The 17,841-nt window shown below is 42.3% G+C and overlaps 1 protein-coding gene across 6 annotated transcripts in view; it reads right to left on the reverse strand.

Moving 5' to 3' along the window:
- The window catches only part of Tlcd4 (TLC domain containing 4), a 64,332-nt gene that overhangs the window by 17,042 nt on the left and 29,449 nt on the right, over positions 1 to 17,841 (reverse strand). For 3 of the 6 annotated variants that reach the window (XM_076933191.1, XM_076933192.1, XM_034499584.2), the window contains exons 2-6: positions 17,701 to 17,794; positions 17,152 to 17,317; positions 13,831 to 13,920; positions 11,238 to 11,296; positions 10,272 to 10,366 (exon numbers count right to left, since the gene is read on the reverse strand). In XM_076933191.1, coding sequence (XP_076789306.1) covers positions 10,272 to 10,366; positions 11,238 to 11,296; positions 13,831 to 13,920; positions 17,152 to 17,306 — 399 coding nt within the window. In that variant the 5' untranslated portion in view covers positions 17,307 to 17,317; positions 17,701 to 17,794. The remainder of the gene's footprint in view (positions 1 to 10,271; positions 10,367 to 11,237; positions 11,297 to 13,830; positions 13,921 to 17,151; positions 17,318 to 17,700; positions 17,795 to 17,841) is intronic. The other 3 variants (XM_034499586.2, XM_076933193.1, XM_034499585.2) reach the window with 1 other exon arrangement.

The raw sequence follows: 17,841 nt of genomic DNA on the forward strand, positions 1-17,841 counted from the left end.
ATGCACGTGGCAGAGAGGATGTATGAGGACAACTCGGTAGCACCTGGAGATGAAATTCAGGTCCCAGGCCTGCACAGCAAGTGCCTCTGCCTACCAAGCCATCAGAGTGGCCACTCTTTTCTGTAATGTTCATGTGTCCTATGTATGTTTCCTGTGGACGCATGTGCACTCACCTATGCATGTCACCAGAAGCAGATGTCACCAGCTTCCGTTGCTGCCTTCCTTCTTCAGACAGGTTCTTTCATTGAACCTAGAGTTTGCCTTCTGAGATTTTATTCCCTCCTTCCCCCCTACAATGGAGGACCAGATGCACACTGCCAAGTCAGGCTTTTGCATGGGTACTGGATCCAAACTCAGGTCCTAACACTTACCCCGCGAGCACTTTGCACTGAGCCATCTCTGCAAGTCTAGACATGCATCATTCTTGAGTCTCATCCCAAATGTGCCGACTCTGCAGCCTTGGAGCTGGGGATCAGTAATCCAGGTTTCACAGGCTTGCAGGTGATTCCAGCACATAGCAAACTGAGCAATGTCTTGAGACCTTCATGTCTCAAGGAGCTAACTCTCTTTGCTGTAGTTAACGATCACTTATAAACACCTCCAGCATACCAGCCAGTATTTTCCAGGAGCCTCTTGTACACTTCCTCTAGAAAAGTTAGGTCAGTTTCTCCACAAATCTGTTTACCTGTTACAGACCCAGCACCTGCCAAGGACATAAATCCTGTACCTGACTGACTGTTATATCTGCAAAGATTGGCACAGCAGCTGACCCATTTTTCCTGAGCTGACTCTTGCCTTAAATAGGAGCATCGCTTCTAAGGCCAAGAGCTCATCCACCTCTGAAGAAACGCCGACTAGAAGCATGAACCCTTGCACGGTATCTAAAACTGGCCAACCACGATGGGAACAGTCTCTGAAAACGGACGCCGTGAATTCCCTCTCTCTGCACATACAGGCTCCTCTCAGCAAGTGCTGAAGTCTTTTTCCTCTTCTCTGAAGCTGGGTTGCCATTGGCCACTCAAAGTTGACTGATGATGTATCTATGTCCTGTGTGCTCCAGAGCTGGGTCAGGAGAAGCCCTGCTTCCTCCCCAGGGCTCCTGAAACATCGCTCTGGGAATTCCCCTTTCAGAAAATGCCTGCCAGGTGTATGAAGACAGAAGCACTTTCAGGGGGAAACAACCACATGTTGATGCTGTCTTACAGGTCTCACTGAGCTCCAGCAGACAGCCTACAGCTCCTGAAACTTGCTAAGAATATCCTCCTCCACTCTGATATCTCTCTCTCTCTCTCTCTCTCTCTCTCTCTCTCTCTCTCTCTCTCTCTCTCTCTCTCTCTCTCTCTCTCTCCTCTAACCTGCTAATAATATCCTCCCCATCCCCAACTCTCATTTCTCTCCCCACTTCCTTCCCCACCTGTGTACCTTTATTCTGTGTACCTTTGGCTGCCCTGGAACTCACTCTACAGACCAGGCTGACCTCAAACTCAAGAGATCCACCTGCCTCTGCCTACCAAGTGCTGGGATTAAAGGTATATACCACAATGCCAGCCTTCTGGTTTCCTGCTTGTAAAACATTACCAGCATGCCAGCTTTATCAAGTTTTCTGGCTATAGATCCTACAATCATTTTGTGAACTGTTAAAAAACAAAAAAAAAAACAAAAAAAACAAAAAAAACAAAAAACAAAAACAAGGCATGTAAGTCAGAATTTTCACCCATCCCTCAGTGGCTAATGTGTACCTAAGTATGTACCATTACAATGTCCTCACAAACCCTCTTCCTACCAAGCCCACCATACTTCCACAAAACCCATTTCTTGACAGCCCAACTGACTAGCTCCCAAGAAGAGGTGATGTTTCCTCCCAAGGACTCTCTCCATAATGTTTTTTAACCTATAAAATCTCTCTCTCTCTCTCTCTCTCTCTCTCTCTCTCTCTCTCTCTCTCTCTTTCTGACACTGTCAAAGATTTTTTTTAATTAATTTGTTTGTTCACTTTACATCCCATGAACTTTTGCTGAGACAGGATCTCAATGTGTAGCTTGAGCTGGTGGTCTGGAGCTCACAGAATTTTGCTTGCCTCTTCCTCCCATGTGCTATGCTGAATTAAAGAACATGGCCCCCACACCCAGCCCAATATGAGGATTTTTAAAGTCCGAATTTAGTACTACATATCTCAAAAGCTCCCAGAATATTCAGAAAAGTATATATGTGCAACATATATTGACTGTAATATACTAGTTATAGCCAATACTATGGAGGAAAAAGAAACTGACCCAAGTCTTTCCATTCTCTAAATTACTGCAGTATTGTTGACGTATCACTAGTTATTTCTTTACTTAATTATTGAGAAAGGGTCTTGCTATACTGTAGCAGAGGCTGGCTCAAACTTGCTATTTTGTTGCCCCAGCCACTCAGATGCTAGAATTCCAGGCATGCACCACCATGCCTGGCTGTGTTCTGAATTAGTTCCCCAGTGGAAACCACACTAAGATACACATCCTCATCCTGACAACCACTACCCTGCACACGCACACAGACACACACACAGACACACAGACACACACACACACACACACACACACACACACACACCTCTCAGTTCAATACACTCTAACTTGCACATTCACATTAGTTATGGCTGCAATGTCTGATTAACCCAGAGTAAGTCTCTCCTCTCTCTTCTACTTCACAGTCTCCTTGACATTTCAGGGACATTTCAAAGCTAGGTGTCCTGAAGCCACTCTCCTGTCCAGGCTCTCATCTCTGGGGCCTTCAATTATCTGTCTTAATACAACTGGCACCTAATCTAATCCTGCCTCTACAGTCAACTGGCTGTTCTCCTGAGTATCTTTGTCCTGAACATTTGAGATTAGGGACTCCAGATAGGGACTCCATTGGGTGTGCTCTGACTAGGCAAATGACAGCACTTTCTAACAAGGCACTGTGCCTTTCCTGGTGGAATCTAAATTTGAAAATGACTATAATTTTTTTATACGTGTATACATGGCATACTATGGGTGGAGTGTGGTCAACTACCACCAGGGATCTCTCTCTTTCACAGGTTATTAAATCTAAATGTGAACATAAACTCTATTTATTTAGGCTTATCATTCTGGTATGCAACTTTATTTTAAAAATATATTATCCAACACAATATTTTTCTTCCTAATTTTTCATAAGTAAGCTTTCTTTTTGTAATTCACTATGATAAAATATAGACAACACGATGGCTTTAGAAGTGTAGTCAGTGACACTGAGGACAACCAACTGTCACACAATCGTCAGCACTCCATTCCCAGAACATTTTCAAATTCAGAAAATGAGCCCTCGTTATCCCTTCTGCCCAGTTCTTAGCAACTTGGAGTCTATTTCCTCTCTATGGACTTGAGAACTCGAGGCATCTCATAAGAAGATCATATGGTAAGCTTGCTCTGAGGAAAATCTAATTTAAGAGTAAAATACTAACCAGGATGGATATGTTGTCTCGGGCTTATACCAAGCCCTGAGACAGCTCAGAGGCCTAAGATAAGGTTATTTAATATCTAGAAGTTAAACATTAGTTTTTAAGCTTTCTGAAGAAAAGTGTTGACTACATGCAAAATCTTTTTTTTTTTTTTTTTTTTTTAAGTAACTTTAGCTATGAGGGAAGGCAGTTCAGCAGCTTGACTGACAGCTGTCAAGTCCATCCCCTCATGGTAGGCACAGCAGCAGCTGCCCAGTGAGGAAACTGAGTAACTTCACCAGGATGGGAAGAGAGCCTGGATTTGGAGAACTGTTGCCACCTTCACAGTTCCAGAGTCAGCCAAGACTGTGAACAGCATTGCTGTGACTGTGGGATAAGTTGGGTATGGGAAGATGACAATGAAAACTTCCCTCCACCATTTCAAAGGGGCGATGGGAGCTAGTCAATCAAGCAACCACTTCTCCAGTGGTTCCCAGAGTGCTGACCTGAACAATCAATAGTTTAACAACCCTTAGGGATGCAGAAGACTCATCCAGCCACCAACGCCTCCATGAGACTAGAAGAAGCTGGTGTTAGGGAAACACCCAACTGCCCTGCCACCACAAAGGAGGTTCTAGTTTGCCAAAGTCAGCTTCAGATGATTCTTAAATGATCCTGCCTGCAGCACTTCAGATAACCTTAACCACAGATGTGCTAGTCTTTCTGGATCAGATGTCAACCTGGTAGGGAGGTACCTCCTATACCCATGGCACTGGTGTGCATCTATTCCTGGATGTTTAAGCAACCGTTTCTTCATCCACAGGCTGCAGTCCTATTTTCCCCTGTACATAGATAGCCTCTATGAAGCAGAGCACTGGCATCATCCAAACCAATTGTCCACTTGTAGTGTAGGGAGGGCAGACTATGCTGGTTACACGAACAATGGATGACTGGTCTACATAGTGAGCTCCAGGACAGACAGACAGACAGACAGACAGTAGAAAGGAAAGGAAAGGAGGGAAGGGGAGGAAGGGAGAGGAGGGGAGGGGAGAGAGGGGAGAAGAAGGGAGAGGAAAAGGGAGGCTGGGAGGGAGGAAGGCAGGGAAGATGGGAATACATAAATCTATTAGATAATTTTTAAACAGTAAGAGTCTTCTTTCTACCGGGTACCATGAGGATGGTGGTTATTGTCTGGGGTTGAGCCGAGCACTATGAGGGTGGCAGAGTTGGCCCAAGGACCATACTTAGAGCCATGGAGTCCACAGAGCTGATCTGAGGAGGCATAGCCATGCCAACATCTCCTGGGTCCCGGGCTGGCACTCCTGGCCAGCTGGTGCCACATTTAGTGCAGGAAGTTAGAACAGGGACATGGTGGAGGCAGGAGCTAGCCGGACACGCAACAAGGCACACTGGATGCTGTGGCAGTAACAGCTCTTGGCGTTCCACACACAAAGGAAACTGCCCTTTATCTTATCTCTTCTCCATCTGAACTGGTATGTGACAGTGTGACAATTCATCAGCTGTTTTCTTTCCTTATTTATGTCCATATTGAAAGGAAAATGGGGTTTAAAATCCCAGCAAGCTAAAGCTAAAAGGAAGGCAGCTTAGCTAAAGTTATTTCTGATATACAAATCCCTGTTCCCAGAGAACTGAGAAATGACAATGGCCCTGCCTTCGTATCCTTTGCTTACTTCTTCCTTTTCTTAGCAGCTCAAGTCCAGATCCTAAGCCAAATAGAAACTCAGCTATGCCTGTAACTTATGAGAATGCTCACATCAACCATTCAATGCCAAACAGTAAATGCTGAAACAAACTCCTACAAGAGGTGGGTACGGCTATTATAGTAGTTACCTAAAATGTTACCATTTTCACATGCATATGTAGTGCTCCTGTGAGCATGCATGTTTGCAGACTGTGCATGTGGGGGCCCAAAATTGATATGGGAAATCACCCTCCATTGCTTTTCCTCTACCTTATTAACTGAGGGAGGTCTCCTCAATAGGACCCAAGAGTTGGTGGTATACATCTAGTCTTTTTCTGGGGACCCCTGTCTCATCCTTCTGAGGCTGGAATTAACAGGAGGGCTGCTGCATGCCCCAGGCATTTATGTGGGTTCTGGGGATCCAAGCTCAGTCCTCAGATTCACAGAGCAAGTTCTCTGACCACTGAGCCACCTATTCAGTTCCTAAACTTTTTCTCTAGGCTATCCTAATGGGGAAAAAAACAGGAGGATACAGTATTTGTGTGTGTTGAATACAGTTAGATACTATTAAAATCTTTTTAGCTGGGCATGGTGGCACATGGCCTTTAATCCCAGCCCTTGGGAGGTAGAGGCAAGTGGTTCCCTGAGAGCTCAAGGCCAACCTGGTCAACATACCACATTCCAGGAGAGTCAGGGTTACACATCGAAACTCTGTCTCCAAATACAAATGTTTTTAAGCTAAGGATTTTGCTTCGTAACTCCATTAACCATAAAAGAATAAGAAGTGGCGTCTATTTTACGACATTGCTATGTAAATAAAGTTTATGATGCATATATGTTTGCATGCACGTGCATGTGTGTGTGTGTGCAGGTGTCCCTGGCCATACATGTGGCAGCTAGAAGTCAATCTTGGAGGTCTTCTTCAGTCATGGTCCCCCTTGAGTCCCCCTTACTTCTTTCGCTGGTCTGGAACTTGCCTATTCAGCTAACTAGCTAGCTATAATACACACCTAGCTCCCCTCCCCATGGGCAGGAATAACAAGTGTAAGCTACCAAGTCCACCTTTTTACACAAAGGCTGAGGTTCAGGCGCAGGTGCCAATGCTTACTGGCCAAGAGCTCCCCAGCCCCTGGATATTTTTGCCAAGGCTAAACAAAGTGACAGTATCTTCCTAATCCTTAGAGTATATCACAAAGTACCAGTTCAGTGCACGTGGCACCACAGTCTTCCACTTTCTATAGGATTTTCACACACAACTGCCTTAAAGTATTCTTAAAATGTGGCAACTGTGGTGAACTGTTAAACACAGGAAGCCGCACAGAGCTTCTGACCCGGAAGATACCACATTCCAATCAATACTCTTTTTTCTTTCTTTCTTTCTTTTTTTATCAAATCATAATTTTTACTTTTTAACACAGGGGTTATAAACACAAAAATGGGATGTGGGGAAGGGGATAACACAGGAGCATGGGTGTTCAGGGGGAGTGCAGATATCTTTCAGAACACGGTATCAGCTGGGTAAAGGTTCAGGGGACAGGTCACTATGACTCTGCCTATGATTCACTTGTCCTTATCTAAGTTGGTACTATCCGCCAAGGCTGCCTACTTACAAGGTCTATGACTACTCAGGCTGGTTTCCACAAAAGCTACCTGTTTACAATAGCTTATAGCCATCTGTTTCAGTGTTTTTCCACAGAGGCCCAAGACTTTTAAACTTAATCAATACTTTTAAATGAATGCATGAAGACCCATTAGAAACCCAGGTTTCTTCCTACTGCAGCAGATCAGTGTGATAAATAGGTGGCAGGACACTGCAGCAACGCAGAGCCGAGAATGGTGTACCCACAAGACCTTCATGTAACTAATCATACACGGTGTGCCGTGGCTCCACCCAGGCAGTCGTCCTTTTAACAAGGTATTAACGGGTTGGAGAGATGGCTCAAAGCTTAAGAGCACTGCTGCTCTTCCAGAAGACCCAGGTTCGATTCTCAGTAGATCACAACCATCTATAACTCTAGTTCTGGGGGACCTAGTGCACTCTTCTGGCCTACAAGGTCATCAAGCACATACATGGTACATAGACATACATGGCACAAAGCACCCACACACATAAACTAAATAATAAGCATTTTTAATGAACTAAAGCTTACTCAATCCATGTCCCCACAGTAAGAGATGATGTCACCCTCCCCTTGCTGACCAACATGCTTTCTCAGGACTGAAAGCTGAGCGGCACTTTTAAAAGCTATAGCATGTTTGCCTCTCAGTACAGAAAGAAGCAGAGCTCTCAAGATTTAAACTATTCTGGTAGTAAAAGAATAACCTAATAAATGCAGTAGGGAGTGCAAAAAAGTGCTCAAAACATTATATAGCCCAAGGTTAGGGAGAAAACTCAGTCTGTAAAATGTTTCTATTGCAAGCAGGAGGAGCTAAATTCAATACCTAGCAACCATACATATAAAAGCCAGGCCTGATGGCACCTAACTAGCACCTTTGACCTCCATGGGCATAAACACACACACACATGTACACACATATATACACACAAACACACAGCATGCTCATACACACATACAAAAGCACTGAAAAGCCTAGGTATATGGGGCTGGGAAGATAGCTCAATGGTTACGAACACCTGTTGCTCTTGCAGAGGACCTGGGTTCAATTCCCAGCACCCACATGGTGGCTCACAACTGTCTGTGACTCCTGCTCCAGGGCACACTTTCTTTTGACTTGACCTAAGCGCCAGGTATGCAAGTGGTACATACACATATGTACAAGTAAAACAATTACATGCATAAATATATATCCATACGTGTGTGTTTAAAAATCATACACATACACAGTAATATCTTAAACCTATATCCTGCTATCCAAACTACTTCTTCACTAGAGTCTGTATTAAACATCTGGAAAACCTTTCTTCTACTACTACTTTTTTATTTAATTCCAATAACAAGAAAAAGAAATTCAAGAAAAAGATCTTTAAACAGTTGCAGACATGAAGTCAAGTGCTTCTGAATAATGATAAATAATAAGAATTTTATAACATTTTACTTCAGAAAAAAAGAATTTTTACTTTGTTAGCCTTCTTAGAGTAACAAAATGAGTTCTGGATTTACTACATTGGGGAAAACCCTTTATACATTCAAAGAAGTGTAACATTATTCATAGCAGACTCTTAGAAGCTGCTTTTGCTGAATAAAATGCACTGCCTCTTCCCTCGGCCCCACAAGATAACTAAAAGCACAATGTAGGCCTGGATCCTCAGCCTTCATTTTCATCTGTCTCCTTGGGCATTCCATAAAGCACCAGGCCCTTAAAGATGGGTCTGTGTCATTATCCTAAACTTCCAGTCACCTCAGATTTTAGTGACAACAGGGCCTGAGGGGACTGAAAGTGCCCCAGAGCAAAAGCTTAAGACAGACCACCCCATGTACTGAGGGCAGTTACTACAACAGTAAGGCCACCCTGAGCCAGAGATCATCTTCAAGGAACCAGGTTAGTGTCCTCAGCAACGGCAGTGATAACTTCTCATTGGATCAGCTTGCAGGATGAGATCTGAGACAGTGATCTAAAGGACCACACCTGACCAGGACTGCCTATGCATACCTACTGTCCTGTGCCGATGGCAGGAATGTGAAGATGAACTCGGGGCATCCAATCCTCTCCAAACTGGCAAAATCTCCTTTCTCTGCTTTTCACCACTGTTTCGTTGGTGTCATTAAATGCCTGATGGGGTCATGGGAGCGGAGATTTCTGCCCTAAAACTCAGGTGGCCTATTGTTCAATCCCAGCCCTTGGGAGGCAGAGGTGGGCAAATCTCTTTGAGTATAAGATCAGCTTGGTCTAGATAGCAAGTTCCAGGACTTTGCTTTGCTATGAACAGACTGACTTTAGATGAATTTATTTCATATTAAAACATAACAGGGGAAGGCACTGAAACAAGACAGCAATGAGTCTTACTCACCAACTCACTAAATAAGGCAACCATTAATTTCTCCTTTAAATCAGCATGTGTTTGATTTTTTAAAAGCAGGCATAAACGTCCAAAGGGAAATGAGGATTCATCTCATATAATTAAGCATTCAACTTGTCAATCTATGCGCAGCCAGCCATTTACCAAGCTTGTGTCCAGAGGCCAAACAGCAGTATATGATATCTAAGCTTACAGATCCATGTAAGGGGCCACAGCACACAGAAATCTACACACATCCAAGGCTGTTAAACCACAAATGTATCTAGAAAGACAAGTGCTTACATCTGCAAGGTCCTAAGGTTTTTTAAGTGGAAACTCAAGTAATTAGTGTCATTTGCCTGACTTGGTTTATGAATACATAAAGACACAGAGTCAGGAGTGGTGGCCCGTGCCTGTCATGACTTCACCTGAGAGGGGAAGAGCAAAGTCAAGAGCTGAGGGGGTGTGAGGAGCTGGATGGGGGGAAAGGAGGGAGGAAATGATGTCAATACTCACATATGAAATTCTCAATAATTTACCATGATTCTAACTTCAGCCTCATTGCTGTCCACTGTGAATTATCATTACTATTACTTAAGAGACAAAGGTAAGAGCCCAAAAGCATTGGAGGAAATGCACATGACCCCTAAGAACCAGCTTAACAAGACTGCAATGTAATGCACCGCTTTTCCTTTTAATATATGTTCAGTGCAATTGGTAAAAGGAGGAAAAGGGGTGGGGAGTATTAGCTCAAGATTGCCTCAGCTAGCCTATGCTATGTGAGACCCCATCTCAAAAGACCAAAAAAACCAAACTAAACAAATTAGAATAGGTACTAGTAGAAAAACACATGTGAATTTATTGTTTTAGTTATTGTAAGTTAACTTAAGAGTGATCCCTGCACGCATTTGAATGTGGCCACTGTGAATTAAAACTTACAGAATGCCAGGGGTTAATCCCAGCACTCAGGAGGCAGAGGCAAGTAGATGTCTATGAGTTTGAGGTCTAACTGGTCTACACAATGAGTTCCAGGACAGCCAGGGCTATGCAGAGAGAACCTGTCTCAAAACAAACAAACAACAAACAAGACTTGCAGGCTTAGACCTGTGTTCCGCCTCACGTGTCTCCAGCAGTGCCTGCTGGGTAGGCCAGTGAATGCTGGTACTCACCAATACAAAGAAGTACGCAGCTAGTGCTGTGCAATGGTGGAGTATAAAAAATTTGTCGCCGATCACTTTCCAATTAAAAAGTATAATGAATAAATCTGCAAGAAAGAAAAATGAGATGTCACATTAGAAAAAAACCTGCTTGGTTGCCTAAGTGTACTTACCTCATTGTCTGTTAACTCTTGGCTGTCCATTCTGGTGCCACAGCTCTTTGTACACCCACTTTTGAACAAAGTCTCTGTTCCTGTTTACCTGCCTCCCCCTCCCTACTGTGGCTACTCCCAACGTAGGGTGGGGGTGGGACGTCAAGGCCAACATCTGGCAATACTAGCAGCTCCCTAAAAGTACTGGCAAATAACTTGTTTCCAGAGTTAAACAAAATGAAAATATGATCAATCAAAAATAACTTGAATGCAAGTTTTTGATTTTTAGCCTTACATCAAGGCAAGCAGGCACGATATCAGTAAAAGATACAATTATCATGTCTTCTATAATACTGTTTTTGTTTTTGTTTTGAGGAAAGAGCTTCCAATGTGCTATGTAGCCAAGGTTCCCCTGTAACTCCTTATCTTCCTTTCCAATGCTGAGATATAGACATATATACCTTGTGGGTGGTAACCCACACGGAAAAATACACACACACACACACACACACACACACACACACACACACTAATTATACTAATAGGTTCCTTAGAAAAGACACAAACCATGTTTTTCTTTCTTTTTTTTTGGGGGGGGGGAGGGGGGCTAGGTCTCAGCTGTTTGAGGTCTTCGTCTGCAAATATGTCCTTTCTTAAGACCCAGAAAGCCAAAAAGTACGTTTCAGGCTCTGCTATTATCGATGATTTTATTTTCAGACCCTTAAAGCTATTTTTCAAATAAGCTGAAAACATAAACAACATATTCTTTGCATCATTCCATGGGTAGTTTAAAAAGTAATAAGCAATGGACAACCTTACCACATACCAGAAATGAGGTAGCCGGAAGCTGTCGCAATATTTATGTTCACATACGTCGGATCGCCCCTATACATATTTAAAACAAAACAAAAACACCATGTTATCCTCCTCAACATATGGGCCATTTTCTTTCATCTGACTTATTGAGCCAAGGCTTCATGTCGTCCAGGCTGACCTCAGACTTGCAAGGGCCGCCTTCAACTTCAAGTCCTGCTACCTTGCTCCCCCTTCACTCCCCCTGCTAGGATCACAGGATGCACCAGCACACCGGACACAGGACTAATTGTTCTGGTCAGAAGACCTGTTGCCCACACTTCCCATGAAGTTGACTCTAAGTCCAAGCCAGCCTCCAGGATCTTCCTAAGGACTGATTCTTGCCATTAAACTAGGCTGAACTCTACTAGGAAAACACCTAACACTAACCCATACTGGTGTTTTCAGAGTCAAAAACGGACTGCCTAAGGATGACCAAGAGCAGCCCATGTATTTTCTGGAGGGCTTATAACTATTCCCAGAAGCATCCAAATCCATGGGTGTTAACACAGGGTCTGTCTCTGTTTTAAATGAGGAAGTGGTATCTACCAGTTTAAATGCACTTGGAGGACGCCTAAGGGCCCACTGGCCTATGTGGGGAGTGGGTCACTATCAACTCTGGACTCTGTTCTAAACCTGTCTGAGCACAGTGCTACCTAAGATAATATTGCTGACTGCACAAAAAAAACCATAATATTTATGTACATACACATATGATTTTAAATTGTATAAAAAATGTAATTTTACAAAAAGACTTGTATGACTTGTATCATGTGATTTGTTCACATGAGGACCGAAATGCCTTAGTTAGAAGCAGGGACTCAGTTAAATAAAGAAATCATTTGTCTTCCCTCTGATTTTTGAGGCAATATTATACTATCTACTGAGGACTGGAGGGATTTACCAAGTACTCAAGAATATAGTCAGAACAAGACAATTTGACCCTGGTGTTGTGACCAGGGTCACAAATCCCTAACAATACAATGTATTCTTTTAATGTTTCTATTTCATTCTTAATTATTATTAGTGTATGTATGTTGTACATATGTGTATATGACGTGTTTGAGTGTAGGCACACACATGCTACTGTGTGTGTATAGAGGTCAGAAGACAACTTTCAGGAGTCTGATCTTCCATTCCACTTTTTATATGGATCCCAGGGGTTAAACTCAGATCTCCAGGCCTAGGCAGGATGTAACCTGCTGAGCAGCTCACTAGCCTAGGATGGGATGGATCTGCCTCACTCCATCCTTTGTGTGGTTTGTAACTTGTATCACTTTGAAATTAACACAAGATGAAACTGGTAATAGAGAAAATGCAAAAGAGAAGTCACATTTTCTTCATATATTTTAACCTATAAATGCAAACCAGAAAAATTAGACCTGGAATAAATCACAAAAAAAAAAAAAAACCCTGCAAAATTTGTAATTGACATTTAAAGTTACCAAGGCAAAACTTGACCAAGGAATGACATCTTCCTTTTTTTAAATATATATAAAATTTACTTCTCAAAGGACTGGTTCGGTTTGCAATCATGTTAAGAAAATAGCCTTATTTTCTGGGGGGAATTAAAGATATGATTTGTTTAGATTGAGAATACAAACTCTCCAGGCAGTGATGGCATACACCTTTAATCCCGGCACTTGGGAGGCAGAGGCAGGCGGATTTCTGAGTTCGAGGCCAGCCTGGTCTACACAGTGAGTTCCAGGACAGCCAGGGCTACACAGAGAAACCCTGTCTCGAAACAAAACAAAACAAACCTACAGAGAATACAAACTCTGGTCAAGATATGAATAGGCTAAAATTGAATCACTCTGAAAAAAAAAAATCTTCCTAATAAAAAGGAAAACGTAGCAGCTGGTCAATCCTGGAGGAACAATTTCTCACTTATGACAGGGATGGTATCCTTGTAGTCACATACATCAGTCAAAACACCTGGTTAAACTGTCCCGTAGCCCACACCACCCAGAGCCACCTCAGACCACCAGCTCCTTACATTAAGCTGCCATAAGCCTTCCAGAGTAACTCATCAGTTTGCAAGCTTTCTGCAACCGCAGCTGCACTCAATGTTTACAGCATCTTCACTGTTACCTTAGATTACTACATCTACTAAATCATCAAATATTTACAAGTGTTGGGTTTGATTTCTTTAGCATGGCCATCTGTAAGACCCGTTTCAATTCTGTAATGGCAAACAATGGGTCACACACAACTCTGAAGACAAGTCTTAAGCAGTGATTACTCCAGCTGACTGTCCTAGCTCAATGAAGACAGTGTTTTGCTCACAACTGTTTATAATAACTTGGTGTTGCTCAACTAATCATATTCTCCTTGTCTGAGCTAGCAATTGCAGTATGAAAGCAAAATGGCCCTCAACATTTGTGCTCAAATCTAAAATCATTTTAATGTAATTGGCTGAAGTTGGACCGAATATAAGCACTTTAACAAGGCATACATCAGAGATAATCGATATGCTTTCTGCTTTAAAGGAATGTAAATGAGGCTTTTATTAATAATGAATAGCAACTCATGCATCAAATTAAGTAGCTGGGAAGGAAACAGCTTACCAGAGTGGGTCAGCTATAGTAGCCTCATCGAAGAAGAAGAGGTATAAGCCAAAAATCCCAACCAGCAAGGAGTGGCACGTAGATACGACCCTGAAACGAGACGAGGCACACACACAAAGATCTCAGAGTCTTCGTGATGAACAATTTGTTCCTCTGTGGCATTTCCATCCTGAAAGAGTCACACCTCGAAGCATTGAAGAAGCACTGAATGTTAAACAGGAAACCGTGAAATGCAGGAGTACCACACATCTGGGAGTGACTAACACTGTCACTTAGGGCCAGAGGCATGGCTCAGCAGCACAGCACTTGCCTCGCATGCAGAAGGCTCTAGGCTCAATCCCAGTACCAAAAATAATCAGGGGCCAGGGTGGTACTGCATGCCTTTAATCCCAGCCACGGAAAGCAGAGGCAGATGGATGAATCTCTGTGGAGATAAGACCAGTCCAGTCTGCATAGTAAGTTCTACACCAGCCAGAGTTATGTGATGAGATCCTGTCTCAAGAAATCAAATAATAATGATAATGACAATGGTATTAAAGTCATTTAGAAACCATAGGGCCACAGCCTTACTTTCATATGTTCTATATGAAAACAAGTTCTATAATCCTGAGTGAATCATTTATCTGACGAAGTTGTTAAGGCCACAACCCTGCATCCTTCAAGTTCCATCAGCATCAGTGTGGCTGCAGGATGAGTCTCCTGCTCTCAGGAGGAATGACTTCCTCAACTACTGTCTTTAAATGGTTCTTCTTATGTTCCTCACTGCTAGTGAGGGGGCCTGGGGCCCACTTATGCCATACAAGTGCTCAACTGAGCTACACTTCTGGGCCATATCTGTATTCCTAAAGCAATCTGAATGGCTTGTGACTTGAAGATGCATTGTCTGAGAGATTCAGTCACCAGTGTGTGGTCACATGCATCAGCACACTTAAGATGAATCTTCGAGGAACAGTAACAGACAGATGCTCATGGATTCCCTTCGCCATTAATAGGAAAACACTTCCAAATAGAAAAGTTGAGAACCACAGATCTGCTGCTTTTATTTAGTTGTCTAGTGTTGGTTTTTTGAGATAGGGTATTGCTCAAGCTGGGCTTGAATTTATGGGGTTCAAGGGATCTGCTCAAGAATCTGGAGTACAGGTATATGGCATTAGGAAACCTTCCCCCCGCCCCTCTGAGACCTGGGTTTCGCCTCCCAGTGCTTGAACTGCAGATGAGCTACCAGGTCTGACTTTGCGGGGTGCTACAGACACAACCCAGGGCTTTCGGCATACTAGAGAAATGCCCCAAGCTATATACAACCAGAGCTACAAACCCAGCAACTCGTTTTACGAGATATTGAAGTGAAACAGTTCACACAATCCAGATTCTTTTCTCTTATGGAAGAAAATAAGTTTTGGATGAAAATCCATTCTTTAAGCCGACCTAGTTAGTCCATGATATGGCCTGCAACCTGACCATCTAAGACACCGTGCGGTCATCCACGTACAATGAGGCTGGTTTTAAAAGCCAGTTTCAAAGTTTTCACATATTTGTTATTTAGAATTTACAAGTAATAAAGGGTCTTTTCATTAAAATGAAGAATGCAGGGATAAACTAGAAACTACTGATGTGAAATAAATGTCTATGCTGTGACCACCCCCACCCCCAAGTTTCTAACAGCAAAGGAACTTCATCAACCAATATTACATTTTATATTAGAAACATTCGTTGGACCTTGAACTCAGATGAGCCTACCTGATCAGCTAGGTCTCTTAAGGAGATCAACCATGTTATCCCAAACTGTACTTTAAAATACAAAGAGAATCACGAGCTTGGCCAGTGACAAAGGAACTGTTGTAAATCAGGGCAGCATTTGGAAGTGTAATTAATCCAACTGATCTGGTTTACAAGTCTAATGCTTTCAAGTCAAGCACACGTGTATTCCTGCAAGAACAGCAGGATAGAAGTATAAATTCTTTGACAGGGTTTCTCTGTGTCAGCCTGACTGTCCTGGAACAGTAGGCCAGGCTGTCCTGGAACTCACAGATCTGCCTGCTTCTGCCTCCCAAGTGCTTGAATTAAAGGTGTGTGGCACCATGACCTGGCATTCAAACACTTCATCTAAATCACCACACAGAGGGCTTCCCTACAGTTATCTCAAATCCTACTAGAGGGAAGCATGGTCTCTCCTAAAGACCTGACTAGTGGTTAGTAACCATATGTTAAGGTCCTGACTAGTGATTAGTAACATACTTTTAAATTTTTTCTTTTTCAGCCTCCTCCCGGAGTGGATCAATCCTGCATCCTGGAGGACCTGAGTTCAGTCCCCAGGACAACAATGACAACAAGAAGAGTCTATACTCCTAGAAGCTACTGTCAGTAAACATCTGAGATTTTTACTTTTTTAAAATCATATTCCTGGAAAAGCAAAAATGCAAAACGTATAGTAGCTAAAAAGATATACCAAGTGGAAAAAGTGGAATTTGGGGGTTCCAAAAAAAATGTTGTCTACTGTTTGGAGCATGTTTCAAGGATGGAGGCTGAGTTTTAAGACAAAAATTTGTACTTTTTTTTTTTTTTAATAGCCCAACTTTCCTTTGTACTCTTTATCTTTAAGCTCCAAGTATCCGAGCTGCTGTAGGAAGCAGACAGACCCCGTTACAACAGTTAAAGGAATCTTATATGAGACCAGATTTTCCTCTTCAAAGCACAACTCAGTTTTACACGTTATAATTTCCTGTGCCACAGAACAGAGACGAGACTGTGGGGGGGGGGCGCCTCCGCAGGTTCTGCCAGCCCAGCATACAGTGCACAGACACAAGTGCAAGCCAAATATTCACACTATATAAAATAAATGTGTTTGCTGTTGTGATTTTTTCAGAGAGGAAAACAGAACTTCAGCTAGGAAAACTTAACTGAAAATTAAAAAAACAAAAAGTGCCTAACATTCTTATTTTGCGTGTATAGATGTGCTCGCATGAGCACCTGACTCCCATGGAAGCCGGATGAAGGCATCAGATCCCTTGGGACTGGAGTTACAGAGGTTGTAAACTGTGATGTGGGTGCTAGGAACTGAACCCAGATCTTCTGAAAGAGCAGCCACCACTCTTAACCACTGAGTCACCTCTCCAGCTACACCCAGCCCCTCCAGCCCCCCCCCAACATCTTCTGATGAAAAAAAAAAAAAAACCTTAAAACTTTTTCTTGTATGATCTCATCTTTCTTCTATTCCTAAGATTAAAAAAAGTTTTGACCTTGAATTTTTAAAGAGCCTAAATGACTTCTTTTTAAATCTTAGACTATTTTTAAGTCAATTTATTACATTTTTCACGGATTTACCTTGAGTTCCACTCGATCTTCTTCTCGATGCTAAGATTGTTATAACCTGAAGAAACTCTTGCCGAAAACCAGTAACTTACAAAATGGAAAAGAACCTGAAAGATGACAAAGCTGCTGCAGAGAGTGCCAACGGCCAGCTTACTGCTCGCCTCCATAGTCCCTCAGCCTATGACAGAGAGAGAGAGAGAGAGCACAGCTCTGAGTTGCTATCACACAACCAGCCTCCAATCGTTTCAAATTTCTGGCAAGTATACATTTATTTCACCATTTTCAATACAAGAACAAGAATATAATAAATCTTTTAATGTAAGGACAATAAACCAAAAATCCTTGAAGTCTCCGGTCTCTTCACATTTACTAGTGTCATATCACACATCTGTCATTGAAAACAAAAGGACTTTAAATGTACTTTTAACATTTTAACATCATGATTCAAACTTAGCTTAGAAACTTAACACTAAGGGGAAATTTCAATTGCTACAATTTCAATTGCTACAGTTGAAATTACTCTTTTAACAGTATTGTTTTAATTATGTATAGACAAATCACCTGTTTCTCTTTGACTCAGTTTTCTCATCTATAAATTGAAAGAGTTGATCGGATAATTTCTAAGAATCATTTAAGATAAGTCATAAACCATTGCCTGCAATAACAAAAAAAAAATAAATTACAAAGTTAAAAACTGATTGT

Source organism: Arvicanthis niloticus, chromosome 4 (assembly GCF_011762505.2).
Source record: "Arvicanthis niloticus isolate mArvNil1 chromosome 4, mArvNil1.pat.X, whole genome shotgun sequence".
Classification (NCBI taxonomy): Eukaryota; Metazoa; Chordata; class Mammalia; order Rodentia; family Muridae; genus Arvicanthis; species Arvicanthis niloticus.